This window comes from Capsicum annuum, chromosome 4 (genome assembly GCF_002878395.1).
Source record: "Capsicum annuum cultivar UCD-10X-F1 chromosome 4, UCD10Xv1.1, whole genome shotgun sequence".
Lineage (NCBI taxonomy): Eukaryota > Viridiplantae > Streptophyta > Magnoliopsida > Solanales > Solanaceae > Capsicum > Capsicum annuum.
This window is the reverse complement of record NC_061114.1, coordinates 50553600-50571252: the sequence shown is the minus strand read 5'-3', so window position 1 is coordinate 50571252 and position 17653 is coordinate 50553600. Positions and strand designations below refer to the sequence as shown.

Below are 17653 nucleotides of genomic sequence, written 5' to 3'. Positions count from 1 at the left end.
GGTCACTTTGAATTCTTAGTCATGTCATTTGGTCTTACCAATGCCCCAACCGCTTTCATGGACTTGATGAACCGTGTATTTAAGCAGTAGTTGGACATGTTCGTCATAGTCTTCATAGATGATATCCTGATTTATTCCCCAGTGAGCGAGATCATGCAGACCATCTCAGGACAGTACTTTAAACTCTCAGAGATCATCAGTTGTTTGCCAAATTCAGTAAGTGCAAATTTTGGCTATGGTCAGTAGCATTCCTTAGTCATATCATTTTCGGTGATGGCATTAGAGTAGATCCTCAAAAGACCGAAGCAATAAGAAACTGGCCTTGCCTTGTCTCTCCATTAGATATTAGGAGTTTCTTGGGTTTGGCTAGCTATTACAAATAATTTGTTAATGGATTTTATTCTATTACATCCCTTATGTCCAGATTGACTCAGAAGAAGGTCAAGTTTCAATGGTCAGATCCTTACGAGAAGAGTTTTCAGGAGCTGAAGACTCGACTCACCTCAGCTCTAGTATTAGCTCTTCCAAATGGTTCAGATGGGTTCATGATGTATTGTGATGCATCCATAGTAGGTTTGGGTTGTTTTCTCATGGATCATTCTAAGGTCATAGCCTACGCCTCTAGATAGCTTAAACCCCATGAGAAGAATTATCCTACTCATGATCTTGAGTTAGCAGCTGTAGTCTTTGCCTTACAAATTTGGAGGCATTACCTATACGGTGTTCATGTAGATGTGTTTACAGATCATAAGAGCCTTCAGTATGTCTTTTCTCAGAAAGATCTCAATCTTCATCACAGAAGGTGGTTAGAGCTCTTGAAAGATTATGACATAATTTTCCTTTATCATTCGGGTAAGATAATATAGTGGCCGACGCTCTTAGTAGATTGTCCATGGGTAGTGTTTCTAATATTGAGGATAGTAAGAAGAAGTTAGCTCAAGAAGTACATCAGCTTGCCAGACTAGGCATTTGCTTAGTTGATTCTTCAGAGGGTGGTGTATGTGTTCAGAGTAGTTCAGAATCATCTCTAGTTTCCAAGGTAAAAGAAAAGCAAGATAGAGATCCCAGCCTTGTCAATTTAAAAAAATCAATTCAGGATAAAAAATAGAGGTTTTCTCCCAAGGGAGATATGGTGTTCTTCGTTGTAAGGGTCATCTCTATATTCCATACATAGATGACATAAGGTAATGAATTTCTGCAGAAGCGCATGGTGCGCGTTACTCTATTCATCCAGGGGCCACAAAGATGTACCGTAACTTATGGGAGATATATTGGTGGAGTGGGATGAAGAGAGATATTGCAGAGTTTATAGCTAAGTGCTCCATATGTCAGCAAGTTAAGATAGAGCATCAGAAGCCTAGTGGTCCTATGCAGGAGTTCATATTCCTACTTGGAAGTGGAAAGTTATGAACATGCACTTTGTGATGGGTTTGCCTCAAACTCGTCATCAACATGATTTAGTTTGGGTCATTGTAGAAAGAAAGACCAAATCAACCCATTTTCTTCTAGTTCATACCTCTTATCCAGCCGAGGATTATTCCAAACTCTACTTCAACGAGTTGGTAAGATTACACGGTGATCCGTTATCCATTATCTCAGACAAAGGTACCCAATTTAACCCTTATTTTTGGAAAGCATTCCAAAAGGGTCTTGGTACCCAAGTTCATCTCAGTACATCCTTCCATCCTCAGATAGATAATCAAGAAAAAAGGATCATTCAGACTCTAGAAGATATGCTAAGAGCATGTGGAATTGATTTCAATGGTAGTTGGGATGACCACTTGCCTTTGATTGAATTTGCATACAACAACAACTATCATTCCAATATTCAGATGGCTCCATTTATAGTTCTATACGATAGGAGATGTAGATCTCTAATTGGTTGGTTCAAAGTTAGTGAGGCCTCAGTCATAGGTCCTAACTTAGTATTCGACGCCTTAGAGAAAGTCTAGTTGATTAGAGAAAGACTCCGGGCTGCTCAGAGCTGACAGAAGTCTTATGCAGATATTCATAGAAAAGATCTCGAGTTTGAGATTGGTGATCATGTCTATCTAACAAATCTCTCCTATGAAGGGAGTGAAGAGATTTAGAAAGAAAGGAAAGCTCAGTCCCTGATATGTTGGTCCCTTCAATATTCTCAATCGTTTTGGCAAGGTAGCTTATGAGCTCGAATTACCTTCAGATCTAGCCTCAGTTCATCCAGTCTTCCATATCTCCTTACTCAAGAAGTGTATAGGTGGCCCTTTAGTAGTAGTCCCTATTCAGAGCATTAATGTTCAAAACGGCCTCTCTTATGAAGAGATTCCAGTTGAAATCTTAGACTATCAGACTCATCGATTGAGGAACAAAGAGGTCCCTCTAGTTAAGGTTCTTTGGCAAAATCAGTCCATCGAGGGAGCTACTTGGAAAGCAGAAGCATACATGCATACCAACTATTCTCATCTCTTGTCCGCCAACTCAAACCAAGCTCAAGGTAATAGTTCTCTTTAATCTTACTCAATTTTATGTTCTGTGTTCATCACGAACTTGGTATTCAGTTTCATGTTTATATTCCCATCATAAACTTGGTATCAAGTACCATTGCATATCTAGTCATGCACTCATGTATCAGTTTAGTCATGTATTTATGCATCAGACAAGCATTCTTATTCTGAGAAACTTAGTTCTTCAGAACACTCAGTTATGCATTCATGAATCAATTATACATGGATCAGATATGCATGTTCAATATGTTATATTCTGCCTGTCAGTCAGGTCAGTCATGAGATCATGTTCCAGTTATTCATGCTCATTCTAGTGGTTCCCCACTCAGTCAGTCTTATTTGAGGATAATTTTCTCAAGAGGGAGATATTATAATACCCGTGCCTTTTTCTTAGTTTGAAATCATCTCAAAGATGTCAGAACTTGCTGTGAAATACAAAAAAAAATTGTACACATGGTATTTTTATTATTTTCACTTTCCATCTCCTGGGAAATTGAATAAACTTTCCATCAATACTAGTTTCATCAAAATCCAGTATCAGGAGAAGAAGTTATGGACATTTTACTCAAAGCTGTCAGAATCGCCCAGGTGCAACGGCCAGGTTGACGGACCGTCGCTTAGACCGTCACAGCCAAGGCAGTGGGTCAACCTTTTGGATAAGGTGCGACAAACAGGTCGATGGACCATCGATCTAGTGATGGACCATTGCACGAGCTGTCGCTACCTAGGCAGTGAGACCCTATTCTAGTCCATCTACGATGGTCGAAATAATGGACCGTTGACCCAACGATGGACAATCGCATAAGCCATCACAAGTTCCGTTCAGCGACTTTTCACGTCATTTTAAAGAGGCTTTTTGGTATTTTCCACCCATTTATATACCTAGTTAAATCCGTCCAGAAATCATATTCTCATTATAATTTCACAACAAATATTAGGGTTTCTCTCTAACCTTAATCTCCGAGAATAAAATCCAATCTTCTTCAAGAACTAAGGGATTTCTAATTCTTCAAGTTCAAGAACATCAAGAACCTTAACCCAGGTATGTATAGTATTCATTCATGGACTCTTTTCGTCCATGAAGCCCAAGAATCCCTTTTCTAAATTCAAGTTATGGATTTTCTTATGAATTTCATGTTTTGGCTACTCTTGTTCATGTTGATAATAAGTAATTGAATTTTATTCCATGAATGAGTACTTAGTTTCATATGGGTTGATTTGTATATGTATATATTCATGAAATCCTATGACTAACCGCTGAATAATTAAATTAGAATTGAATCATGATAGTTAATTGTTGTATGATGTTGTTTACACACTCTATGCCTACCATGTATTTGATTAAATGCCTAGATGAAGGAAAAGTGAATAATTAGCATAATATTATGAAAGCCCCATGTATGTACAAGCTTATGCCTATCACATGTTTGATGAAATGCTTCAGTAAATGTATTATGATGATTATTATGTATTCAAGCAAATCATGCTTTGTCAGTTTCCTTTTATCAAGTCCTGGGGGTACTTTTACCAAAAATATTAGCTGTGTGCTTAGATCCATGTAATGTTTTCACGGTACTCTCAGTCAAGCTATGAATCCTTAGACTTCAGACAGTCTTAGACTCAGGAAAATCTCTATGATCTCTTGACCTCAGTTAGTTGTCGGATATTATTAGTATTCCATTAGTCAACGGAATTCAGTAATTTAGCTCATGTTTAGTTCAGTAAATCATGTTCAGTGTCCATTCATATGGGAGTACAAATTAGCACCGAGTGAACCTAAGGATGGTGACACACACTATCAAATGAGAGTGTGATCCTTAGCAGTTATCCTTGCATTCCAAAACTATGTAGCCAGCATAGATTGAGACATCAACACTATCGATAAGGGTTGATAAGGTGGATAAGCACTGTCAGATAAGGGCCCCACCGTTCTCGTACAGGGGACACTATCATATGAGGGCCACCCACAGCTTGTCCTTACCAGTGGTGTGGTATTGACACCCTTTCAATTGGGGTTACAAATTGGACCCCAATAATGGTGTATCAGGGGCATGTCAGTTAGATAACTACTTCCCACAGTTTTATGTTACAGAATCAGGACTATCAGATACAGTCAATTAGTCTCAGTAATAGAATTTAGATAGTTCTACATAATTCAGGACTGTCAGATACAGTCAGTTATGTTATTAGTCATATCATTTATTAACATGTCAAGGTATCAGTATTCAGACTCAGTAATCATGTTATCATATTGTCAACTACAATTACGTATTTATGCATGCATTTTCACAATCATTTTAGATAGTCAGTTAGGGATAATCATGCATGTGAACCTTTGCATATATCCTACCTCGCATGTATACTCAGTACATTTCATTGTACTGACGCATTTCTGCTACGGTGTTTTCCTTTTATGCTACACTATAGGTTTAGAGACACGAGTTCCAATCAGCAGTAGATTCCAATTTCAACAGTCAGAGTTTGAAGTGAGTCCTCATCCTTTGAGGGCATGATTATTTCTTTACTATCTCATTGATTAGCTTATTTGTTGGAGTTAGTTGGGAAGATATCCCATCAACTCCTTATTTAGATTATTCAGACATTAGAGGCTTTCCGACTAGATGCAGACTATCATGTTTCAAATTTCAATACTTTTAGTTTTGTTTTGGGTATTCTATTACCCCACTCAAATGTTTTATTATTCAGATTTTGTTCAGTATTGAACCTTATGGCCTTTCAGTGCATGTTTCTGCATTATTATGTTATATGATGCAGTGTATAGGTACAGATATCAGTCATGGGTTAGCTTGTGGTCCTTCGGGGTCATGAGAACTGTGTAGCATTTTGGACCAGGTTCGGGGCATTACAAACTTGGTATCAAAGCCTAAGGTTCAATAGAGTCCTAGGAAGTCCCAAGGCCGCATCTAGTAGAGTCTTGTACAAGGATGTGTTGCGCGCCACATTTATGTACAAGAGGCTATATGATGTTTTAAGAATAGTTTCCCTTCTTTCAGTATTCATGTCATGCCAGTGAGCATAATATCAAGTCAATCTCTCAGTCTAATCTATTTCTCCCTTTCTTCTACAGAACATGGCTTTTAAAAGAAGAAACGGAAATCAGTCAGCCCCTCAGCCTTAAGAACCTTTGGGCGATCATGTTTCTCATGAAGAGTTCAGGGCTACATTCACCACTCTTGCTCAATCAGTCGTCGCTCAGAATAAATGGCCAACAGTTATTCCAACCAATCCAGTGGCCAACTTAGCCGCAGCTAGAATTCGGGACTTTACCCAAATGAATCCTCTAACCTTCCTCGGGTCTAAAGTAGATGAAGACTCTCAGGAATTCATTGATCAGGTTCAGAAGGTGACAGACATCATGGGGGTGACTACTGTTGAAAGTTCTGAGCTAGCTGTATATCAGTTATAGGATTTGGGTCATGCTTGGTTCAAACAGTAAAAGTCAGAGAGGTCAGATGATATAGGTACTATAAAGTGGGAGGAGTTTGTCACTACATTCTTAGATAAACTCTTTCCCCAAGAGCTTAGAGAGGCTAAGGTGCTAGAATTCATCAAACTAAGGTAGCACAGTATGACCGTAAAAGAGTATTTTGGTAAGTTTACTCAATTAGACAGATATGCCCCTCATGTGATTGTAGACAGTAGGACAAGGATGAGTAAGTTTGCTTCAGGGGTAAATGATAGCATGGTAAAGGAGTGCAGATCCGCCATGCTAAATAGTGACATGACTTTAGCCACGCTTATGACCTATGCTCAGCAGATAGAGGAGCAGAAGATTAAGAAGAGGGAAAAATAAAATAAGAAAGCTAGGATAGGTAGCTTCAATTTTAGCCATCCTAAGTCAGAGGGTGGCAATCGTTCTTAGTTTTTGTCATCAGTTCCAGCTCCTTCTTTAGCCAGTGCTCCAGCTCCTAAGTTTAGAGATAGGGCGCCAGGCTCTAAGTCTCAGGGCAGTGTCAGCAATGCCCAAACTAATACCCTTTGTTAGACTTGTAGTAAGAACCACAAGGGTGCTTGCAGAGCTGGAAGCAATGTCTGTTTCGGTTATGGCAAGCCAGGCCATAGAGTTAGAGACTACCCTCAATTAGGTTATCAAAATTATATCCGCTCCTCACCTTAGTCTGGTTTCCTGAATCAGCAGAGTGACACCACCAATACTACTAGTTAGCAACGACCAAATTAGCTTTATGCTCTTCAAACTCAACAAGATCAGGAAGATTCTCCTAATGTAGTTACCGATATATTACAGATTTTTCATGTGCATATTTAATCTTTGCTAGATCCAGGAGCCTCCTTGTCTTTTGTTACTCTTTATATAGGATTTGATATCAGTCTCAAAATTCTAGCAGAGCCCTTTTCAGTCTCTACTCCAGTGGGTAAAACCATCATAGCTTGGCGGGTATGCAGGAACTGCCCGATTATGATATTGTAGAAAGTCACTTCAGTAGACTTAGTCGAATTAGAGATGACTGATTTTTATGTCATTCTCAGCATGGATTGGCTTTATTCCTGTTATGCCACAATCGACTACAAAAATAGAATAGTCCAATTTTAGTTTCCAAATGAACCCTTCCTAGAGTGGAAGGGTAGTATTTCAGCTTTCAGAGGTCAGCTTGTTTCCTACCTTCGAGCAAGGAAATGGATATCTAAGGGATGTGTCTATCATCTTCTTTATGTTAAGGATTCCAGTTCCAAAAATCCCAGTCTTGAATCTGTTCCAGTCATAAATGAATATTCAGATGTCTTTCCTGAAGATCTTCAAGGAATTCCTCCTGTAAGGGAAATAGACTTCGACATTGATCTCCTTCTAACTACTCAGCCCATATCTATTCTGCCATACAGAATGGCACCAGCAGAACTCAGAGAACTGAAAGAATAGTTGAAGGATCTCTTTGATAAGGGATTCATCAGACCCAGGATTTCTCCGTATGATGCTCCAGTATTATTCGTGTGCAAGAAAGACGGTTCTCTTAGAATGTGCATTGATTATCGTCAACTCAACGAGGTCATGATCAAGAACAAGTATCCTCTTCTTAGAATCGATTACTTATTTCACAAACTTTAGGGTGCCAGTTATTTCTCTAAGATAGATCTCAGATCCGGCTATCATTAGCTCAGAGTTAAAGAATGTGACATTCGAAAAATAGCTTTCTGTACTCGTTATGGTCACTTCAAAATCTTAGTCATGTCATTTGATCTTACCAATGCCTTAGCCGCTTTCATGGACTTGATGAACTGTGTGTTTAAGCAGTACTTGGACATGCTCATCATAGTCTTCATAGATGATATCCTGGTCTATTCCCGTAGTGAGCGAGATCAAGCAGAATATCTCAGGATAGTACTTCAGACTCTCAGAGATCATCAGTTATTCGCCAAATTTAGTAAGTGCAAATTTTGGCTAAGGTCAGTACCATTCCTTGGTCATATAATTTTCGGTGATGGCATTAGAGTAGATCCTCAAAAGACCAAAGCAGTAAGAAACTGGCCTTGCCCTGTCTCTCAATAAGATATTAGGAGTTTCTTGGGTTTGGCTAGCTATTACAGATGGTTTGTGGAGGAATTTTCTTTTATTGCATCCCCTATATCCAGATTGACTCAGAAGAAGGTCAAGTTTCAGTGGTGAGATCCTTGCAAGAAGAGTTTTTAGGATTTAAAGATTCGACTAACCTCAGCTCTAGTATTAGCTCTTCCAGATAGTTTAGATGGGTTCATGGTGTATTACGATGCATCCAGGGTAGGTTTGGGTGGTGTCCTCATGCAGCATGGTAAGGTCATAGCCTACGCCTTTGGACAACTTAAGACAGTCTTATGACTCAGGAAAATCTCTATGATCTCATGACCTCAGTCAGTTGTCAGATATCAGTTATTTTCCGTCAGTCAACAAAATTCAGTAATTCCGCTCATGTTCAGTTCAGTAAATAATGTTCAGTGTCCATTTAGATAGAAGTAGAATTAGGACCGAGTGAACCCAAGGATAGGGACACACATTATCAGATAAGGGTGTGATCCTTAGCAGTTATCCTTGTATTTCCAAAATATGTAGCTATCATAGGTTGAGACATCAACACTGTCGATGAGGGTTGATAAGGTGGATAAGCACTGTCAGATAAGTACTGATTGGTGGACACCCTTCCAATTAGGGTTACAGATTGGACCCCAACTCAGCCATAATGGCGTATTAGGTGCATGTCAGTTAAATAACTACTTCCCATAGTTTTATGTTACAGAATCAGAACTGTCAGATATAGTCAATCAGTCATAGTAATAGAACTCAGATAGTTCTACAAAATTCAGGACTGTCAGATACAGTCACTCATGTTATCAGTCATATCAGTTATTAACATGTCAAGTTTTTAGTATTCAGACTCAGTAATCATGTGATCACATTATCAGTTACAGTTACGTATTTATGCATGCATTCTCACATTCATGTTAGATAGTCAGTTAGCGATAATCATGCATATAAACCCTTGCATATAGCCTACCTTACATGTATACTGAGTATATTCTATTGTACTGACGCATTTGGGCTATGGTGCTTTCTTTTTATACTACACCATAGGTTCAGAGACACGAGTTCCAGATTAGTAGTAGATTCTAGTTTCAGCAGTCAAAGTCTGAAGTGAGTCCTCATCCTTTGAGGGCATGATTATTTCTTTACTATCTCATTGATTAGCTTATTAGTTGGAGTTAGTTGGGTACATGTCTCATCAACTCCTTATTCAGATTATTCAGACATTAGAGGCTTTCAAACTAGATGCAGACTATTATGTTTCAGATTTCAGTATTTTCAGTTTTATTTTGAGTATTCTATTACCCCACTCAAATGTTTTATTATTCATATTTTGTTCAACATTGAACCTTATGGCCTTTTAGTGCATGTTTAGACATTATCATTTTATATTATGCAGTATATAGGTACAGATATCAGTCATGGGTTAGCTTGTGGTCCTTCGGGGTCATGAGCACCGTGTAGCATTCCGGGCACCAGGTTTGGGGCGTTACACTTACCCAACTCAGTGCTAAATACTATTCCCTTTAGTTAGCTACGCTCATCTCATGGAAATCCACTTTAAAATAATCTCATGGTTCATAAAGAACCCAACTATTAAATCTGTAATCTCATTTAGAAAAGTGGATTTCAAAGCTACTATGACCGTCAAGGTCAAAGCTTTCTCAATAATTTCAAAATACTCAAATCATAGGTGCTTATAGCACAAAAGTTCTTAAAATTTCAATCTCAAGTAGGGCTTAATGACCCATAATTCAATCTCTTGTTAAAACATCTCAAAATTCATACTTGATATCATAAAGATTCATAAATCATCTCAAAATTTGGAAAATTTCAGCAATATGCATTATAATATCAACATACTCGTGTACTTCAATTTCTAAAACATTGAAACCATCATAATCTCAATAAATAATAACATAGGGTATAAACCCATACTTCAATTTCATAAGAAAACATGTAAAACCATATATCTTTGTAATTAAAACAACTTTTGGGTACAAGGACGAAAGGAGTGTCCTTGTTCAAATCTCACATACCTTAGATTATGACTTGTAAATAAACAAGCTTGCTTGTGACTCTTTTTCGTACTCTTGAGTGAGGGTTCTTGAAGCTTTTGACTTGAGAACCTTGAATCTTAACTTAATTTGTAGAAACTATGGTGGAATCTTAAGGTTCTTGAATAAATATTTGGATTTGCTCTTGAGGGTTAATCTTGAGAGAAAACCTTAGTTCTAGATGCTTTGGATGATTCTGAAGTTCTATGCTTCGTTTTGATATATCTAGATTTTAAAAGGGTGGAAAAAAACCAAAAAACCTTTTAAAATAGCTTTAAAATACTGAACGGGATCTGCGACGACTTGTGCGATGGTCCATCGCTGGGTCGACGGTCCGTTGGTCCGACCGTCGCACTTGGACCAGAATAGGGGCTCACTGCCGTAGTAGGGATGGCTTGGGCGATGGTCCATCCCAAGCTCGACGGTTCGTCAGCCTAACCATCGCACTTGACTAGTGGATGGGTTTACTGCCTTGGTTGTGATGGCTCGAGCGATGGCCTGTCAACCTGCCCGCGCACCTGGGCGATTTTGATAGCTCTCAGTAAAACGACCATAACTTCTCACTCCGATATCGAATTTGGACAAAATTGGTATCGTTGGAAAGCTAATTTAATTTCCCATACGATAAAAAGTCAAAATTAGGAACACTCTATCTGATTTCAACACTACTCACTTTGGAAGTCATTCCTTAATCTTATAAAGATACAATTTAGACTTAAAGAAAGTTCGGGGGTATTACAACACTGGATTTTGAGAGTTTTTGACTTTACTAATTGGTGCATATATGTATACAACTCCAACCATACCAGACGCAGTGACAAATTTTTTCAAAAAGTGATATTACCTTACCTAACATTGATATCGTATTTTCTAAAAAAGGTCAATTTCTATCTTGAGAAGGGCATTGACAAATCTAAAAATGACACTTTGCCAATAAAAATGGTTGGTGAGCTGTCACAATAAATTCAATGGTATCTTATTGCATTCATTTTTTAAATGTTTATTTCACTTCTTTTTTTGTTGTTTTCCTTATATTCATGCAACATATTTCTTTTGTATCACAATGATTGTGGAGCATTTGTTTGTGCGTTTGCGGAATATGTCATTCATGGTAGAGATATTCCTAAAGAGATTGACATTGGTTATGTTCGCATGAGGTATTGAGCTTTGTTATGGAATTATGGAAAGAGAAAACTAGAAGTTGGTATAAAAGACAACACTACAGAAAAAGTTGGCAGATTATTTGGAAAAGAAAAGAGGAAGAGGGTGCACCAGGAGTAGTAGTTTAGTTTTGTAGTTATTGAAACTCACTGCACATGAAGGATTTTTAACTATTTTTATGTGATTATGTAAAGTTTAAACAGTCTTTTTAAATTGAATCGGCTATTTTTGATGCGATAACATAAAATATACAATGTAGAATAGCTACTGATTCATTTGTTGGTATCTTTGTATATTTATGTTTTATTATCGAAGAATATTTTTTTCCTTTCCTTATAGCAAGTCTTGCTCCTGAGGAAAGAGTTATTAAGTATTTTCTAAATTAGTAAACAATGTGGCAGGGCCAATTCATACCCATGAGGTATAACTTGTTCCTATGGGGGCTGCCTTATCATTAATTATATGCGACTGCTACATGAGTATTTTGATCATTGTGAACTTTTCAATCACATTTGTCCTCAATTAAATGGCATAAAATAAGAAATAGTTTAGAACTTGTAATCTAAGGGCCACTACTCCTCCTCAGTAGTTGGTTCTCCACTTTTATTTATTTGGTTAGATGCTTGGTTTTTTTTATTGGTATCATCTTTTTTTATACTCACAATTGAATACTTCCCCATGCTTTTATTTTTGTAATTTTTAATATTTATTGCTTTTGTTCTTAGCTTATAGTATTTTAGTTTTTGGTCTAGAAGATTGATTCTCATATGGTTGTAAAATTGTAATATTCCTATAAACATATTTTGTATGGTAGAGAAAGAATGTTCTTTGAAAAATTACGAGTTGAACCACCTTTGATGTGTAATTTTTGCCTCTAGGTCAAGAGTTATAGATCATCTGCCAAATCATTATAGACTATGCTAGTCTCAACTCTTGCCCATGGGGCATAACTTGTTCCTTTGGGGTCTAAAAATCTTGCCTCTTGGGCAAGACTTATAAATTATCTACCAAATCATTACATACTAATCTAGTATCAATTCTTGGCCATGGGGCATAACTTATCTGTTTGTTGTATTAATTTTTGCCTCTAGGGCACGAGCTGTAGATCATCTGCCAAGTTATTACACACTAAGCTAGTGTCAACTCTTGCCCATAGGGCATAACTTGTTTCTTTGGGGCTGAAGTCTTTCCTCTAGGGCAAGTGTTGTAGATCATTTGTCAAATCATTGCAGAATAAGCTAATATCAACTCTTTCCCATGGGGCATAACTTGTTCCTTTGGGATCTACAAATCTTGCCTCTTGGGAAAGACTTATAAATTGTCTACCAAATCATTACACACTAATCTAGTATCAACGCTTGGCCATGGGGCATAACTTGTCCGTTTGTTGTATTAATTTTTGCCTCTAGGGCATGAGTTGTAAATCATCTGCCAAGTTATTACACACTAAGCTAGTTCAACTCTTACCCATAGGGCATAACTTGTTTCTTTGGGGCTTAAGTCTTGCCTCTAGGGCAAGTGTTGTAGATCATCCGCCGAATCATTGCAGTATACGCTAGTATCAGCTCTTGCCCATGGGGCATAACTTGTTCCTTTGGGGTCTAAAAATCTTGCCTCTTGAGCAAGACTTATAAATTATCTACCAAATCATTACACACTAATCTAGTATCAATGCTTGGCCATGGGGCGTAACTTATTTGTTTGTTGAATAAATTTTTGCCTCTAGGGCATGAGTTGTAGATCATCTGATAAGTTATTACACACTAAGTTAGTGTCAACTCTTACCCATATGGAATAACTTATTTCTTTGGGGCCTAAGTCTTGCCTATAGGTCAAGTGTTGTAGATCATCTGCCGAATCATTGCAGAATAAGCTAGTGTCAACTCTTGCCCATGGGGCACAACTTATTCTGCATCTTACCATCAAGGAAAATTTTAAAGTGTATCCCATGGAATTATTCACATCACATCTCTTGGAGGTATGGTCCTTCCCTGAATCCTGTTAATATGATATATTTTTACACATCAATATATAAAAAAATTTAACATGCTAAGTAATTTTTATAAAAAAATTAATAAGAAGGTATTGAGTTAAATACTTAACCACAAGTTTAAACTTTAAATAAATAAGAAAACATTCATGATTGATAGTCAAAAGTACTTGTTACTAACTAAAATAGGGGATCAAAGAATCCTATTATAACTGCTATTTTGATCCAACTTCTTGGATAAAAAGTAAAACTAATCATGTTTTCTTATTTTTCTTTATGTATCTTCTTGCAGATAGATGAAGGATAGGAGTGTAGTGATAATTTGATCTGTTATGCTCGATTCTTTTGCATCTCAAACATCTATAATTTTTTCTTGAAGATTTTGTTCTACAAGGATAGCTGGATGTTTGTCTTCTCCCAAGCAAAACCTCCTTACCTGGGGGTTTTGTGGTTAGATCCTTTATGCTATCTGGGACAATCCATGATGTTGTGCTTTCAATTTGTAGGATTTCTCCCTGGTATGTTTGTAGCCAAGACTGTCTTGAGAACCAATGAGAATAATAGCTAGACTTGTTCATATGTCTACTGTTTATCGCTGCAATTACATCGGTGCATGGTATCTCATCTGTTTGAAATACCAAGCTTTGACAAGTCCTACTCTTCAGGTCTACAATATATTCAACTCCTTCTCTTACAATAAATCTTGTTGCATCAATGAGGTCTACCTATAAGAAATGATAAATAAATAACAACTTATAGTGAAACATCTAGTATATGAGCAGAATCAGGCATACAGAGCAATTAACCATACATAGGGGACGAATCTTGAAGTAACCAAAAAATAGCTACAATTAAGCATATAACATCAAATCACAATCTAATATTGAACTAATAAAAAATCTAATAATAAATGACCAATAATAAGGAGTCAGAATTAAGGTTCTATTTCAAAATGGAAAAAAGGGCCAATATAGGGGATAGTTAGAGTTTTGATGCTTGGCTTGGTCAGGGATAGCGTAGGAGAAGAATCTGTCATCCAAGGAATGAGCTTTCAAAGTCAAGTTCCCTGTATTATACGAAAAAGACAAAACCTTGCTCAGGAACAACAGTTGATTCAATAGTGATGCTTCCAACATATGAGCAGGAGAATCAGCTACAAATAAACTGAGATAAAACAGATATTCCATCTAACCTAGGAGTAGAATCAACTATGATAGTGAAACATCTAGTATATGAACAGAATCAGTCATACAGAGCAATCAAAAATACATAGGGAACAAATCTTGAGGCAACTAAAAAATAGTTACAATCAAGCATACAACATCAAATCACAAATGATCACACAGCTATGAGGAGAAGCAATGGAATAGAAGCAACAAAACACATCTTTCGCGCGTGAATCTCAAGAAAATAAAAAAACTAGCAATAAATCACAAATAACAGTAAACCAGCTATATATAATCTGCAATAAAACAATAGTAACAGTATATTTCCCTATCATCAAAATACAATTTCAATTACTTACTTTCAATTTCAAGGCGACTTGAATCTTGTCAGTCACCTTCACTTCCGCCCAACATGTGATGTCATGAAAGTTGCCTTGCGCTTCTATTTTTCTTTCATAAAATCAACTTTGTAACTTGTTCTGAATGTAATCGATCAGTCCCAGTATTGGCAGCTGCCTTGATTTTCTCAGTACCGCATTCATGGACTCCACGTTGTTAGTTGTAAGCATATTATACCTTCTGTTGGTATGAAACGAATGAGCCCATCTTTCTGGTTCTTCTTTTTTCAAGTACTCTGCAGCAACTTTGTCGACTTTTTCTATCTCATCCACAAAAGTATAAAATTTAGTTTGTTTGTATGTTGTTGCTGTGTTGTAGAAGAGTGATAGAACCATATCTGAGAAGTATCTTTTTCTTAAATTCTTCTCCATGTGATAGATGCATATCCCATGCTGACACTCTAGATAGATATTTATAATTGTATTTATAATGGCTGGGTGACGATCTGATAGAATAGATAATTGTTCACGTAACCTAATTGTATTTCTTAACTGATTGAAGAACCAGTTATAAGACTCATTATTTTTTGAGTCTGCAATTCCAAAAGCCAAAGGAAATATGTCATTTTTGCCATCCTCTGACACTGCTATCATTAGTACACCACGATATTTTGACTTCAAAAATGTTGTATCTACCATTATTATTGGTCTACAGTTGGTCCATCCAATGATTGAAGCGCCATAAGAAAAAAATGCATATTGAAACCTGTGTTAAGCAAAAGAATATTAGTAACAATTTACATTTGATGTTTATAATCAGAGTACAATAATTTTCTAAACTAAGTCTTGCCCATGAGGCAAGAGTTTCATCTATGTTAATAATATAATCAGTGCAAATAAAGGATAAACTTTTACCCCTTGGGCAAGAGTTTTCAATTTCAACAATTTTCTAAACTAAGTCTTGCCCATGAGGCAAGAGTTGTATATATGTTAATAATATAATCAGTGCAATTAAAGAATAAAATTTTGCCTCTTGGGCAAAAGTTTTCAAGTTCAATAATTTTCTAAACAAAGTCTTGTCCATAAGGCAAGAGTTGCATATATGTTAATAATCTAATCTGAGCAATTAAAGAATAAACTTTTGCCTCTAGGGCAAAAGTTTTCAATTTCAATAATTTTTTAAACTAAGTCTTGCCTACGAGGCAAGAGTTGCATATATGTTAATAATCTAATCAGTGCAATTAAAGAATAAACTTTTCCCCCTTGGGAAAATGTTTTCAATTTCAACAGTATAGCATTTGTACAATATTTTTCTAAACTAAGTCTTGCCCATGAGGCAAGGGTTGCATATATGTTAATAATTTAATTAGTGCAATTAAAGAATAAACTTTTATCTCTTGGGTAAAAGTTTTCAATTTCAACAGTATAGCATTTGTACCTGTTCTCATCGTCCCTCTTTATGTTTGTGTACGTGCCTGAGTTGTTTTCTTTCATCATGTGAAGCTACAATGGTAACCTATTGTATCTCTGTTTCGCGGTTCCTCTTATCATCGTATAGGCATGTTGTATCGCTCACCATCCTTTGGTGTAGGATATGATTGTTCCATATTTCCTTCTCATTTCATCTACCATAAAGTTTGGTGTGATTACATTACTAGAGTCACGCACAAGCTCTAGTATATAGTCACATATGACCTTTGATGTTGCATTCCTGTGGTCAGACGTTATAAAATCAACCGAGCAACTGTAAGCCTTTTCATATATAGTAACCTGAAAGAGCAAAGAATCAGGAATCTTCGAGGCATGAAACCACCACACGCAGTTGTCGTCCAAACATCGTAGTGATTATCTTGTTTGCTTGATTTGATGACCTTAAATTAGATGTTGTGTGTAATTGCAATGTTTGACATGCACGTCATTATATTTTATTTGTCAATGAAGATCGACTTGACATTTACCTCATTTAAAGAGGCATTGTGTCTCAAGAGAGTAGTCTCGACATCAAGAATCCTTTTTTTATCGTATCCTCTTAATCTTCGATGGCTGCCCCATTTCTTCATCTCTTGCAACCTCCAATATTGATTCGATAACCTGTAACTTGTTATTTTTATTAATAATTTCTATTGATTGTCCCATGTTTTATTGCTCAATACTCATTTCTTTTCCATCCATTCCAAGCACAACCCTTGTGAAAAATGAAACAACAAAAGATTAGTAACAATTTAATTTAGAATATATATCTTCAACAAGTAAAATCATTAAAGAGTAAGGCATAGTCAACTAATGCCCATGGGACATAACTGTCAAAGTCTTGCCTCTAGGGCAAAAGTTATAGGTCATCTGCCAAATCATTGTAGACTATGGAAGTGTCAACTCTTGCCCGTGGGGCATAACTGTCTCAGTCTTACCTCTGGGGAGAGAGTTATAGGTCATCTGCCAAATTATTACAGACTAAGGCAGTGTCAACTCTTGCCCATGAGACATAACTTGAAATGTATGGCAGAATCTGATGATGCTAAAATTGCACTTGAAACTACTAAATAACACACACTATAGGGGTGATTCTGAGAGGATTGTTTACCTCAGAGATAGGTTACAAGTGATACAACATAGTTTATCAACTCAATACTCTGATAGTATTGCCTTGAAAAAGAATGATTGTACTGACTATTAGTGAGAAGTAGAGCAATATGGAAGAGAGCATGTTACAATAAAAATTCAGGGCTTTGTGTATAAGTTAGGTGATTCAAACTCTATGTATTTTAGTGCATTTATGCAAAAAAAAAAGTAACAAGAATCTTATTTAGTTTTTAAACTAAGAATCTTATTATTTTAGTATTTGCTTTGCCTTCAGGTTTTCGATTAATGCTTTGTTGAATATATTTTTTGCCTCATTGGATATAACCAGAAAAAAATTTTTTGGCTTGT

At 36.6% G+C, this 17653-nt stretch overlaps 1 protein-coding gene across 1 annotated transcript; it reads right to left on the bottom strand.

Moving 5' to 3' along the window:
- Nucleotides 1-14848: 14848 nt before the first annotated feature.
- Nucleotides 14849-16785, bottom strand: LOC124897942. The gene is made up of 3 exons (XM_047411564.1): nt 16684-16785; nt 16302-16495; nt 14849-15491 (listed from the first exon to the last, which is right to left on the bottom strand). Exons 1-3 carry the CDS (start codon nt 16783-16785, stop codon nt 14849-14851), a joined length of 939 nt encoding a protein of 312 aa, XP_047267520.1.
- Between the last annotated feature and the right edge of the window lie 868 nt (nt 16786-17653).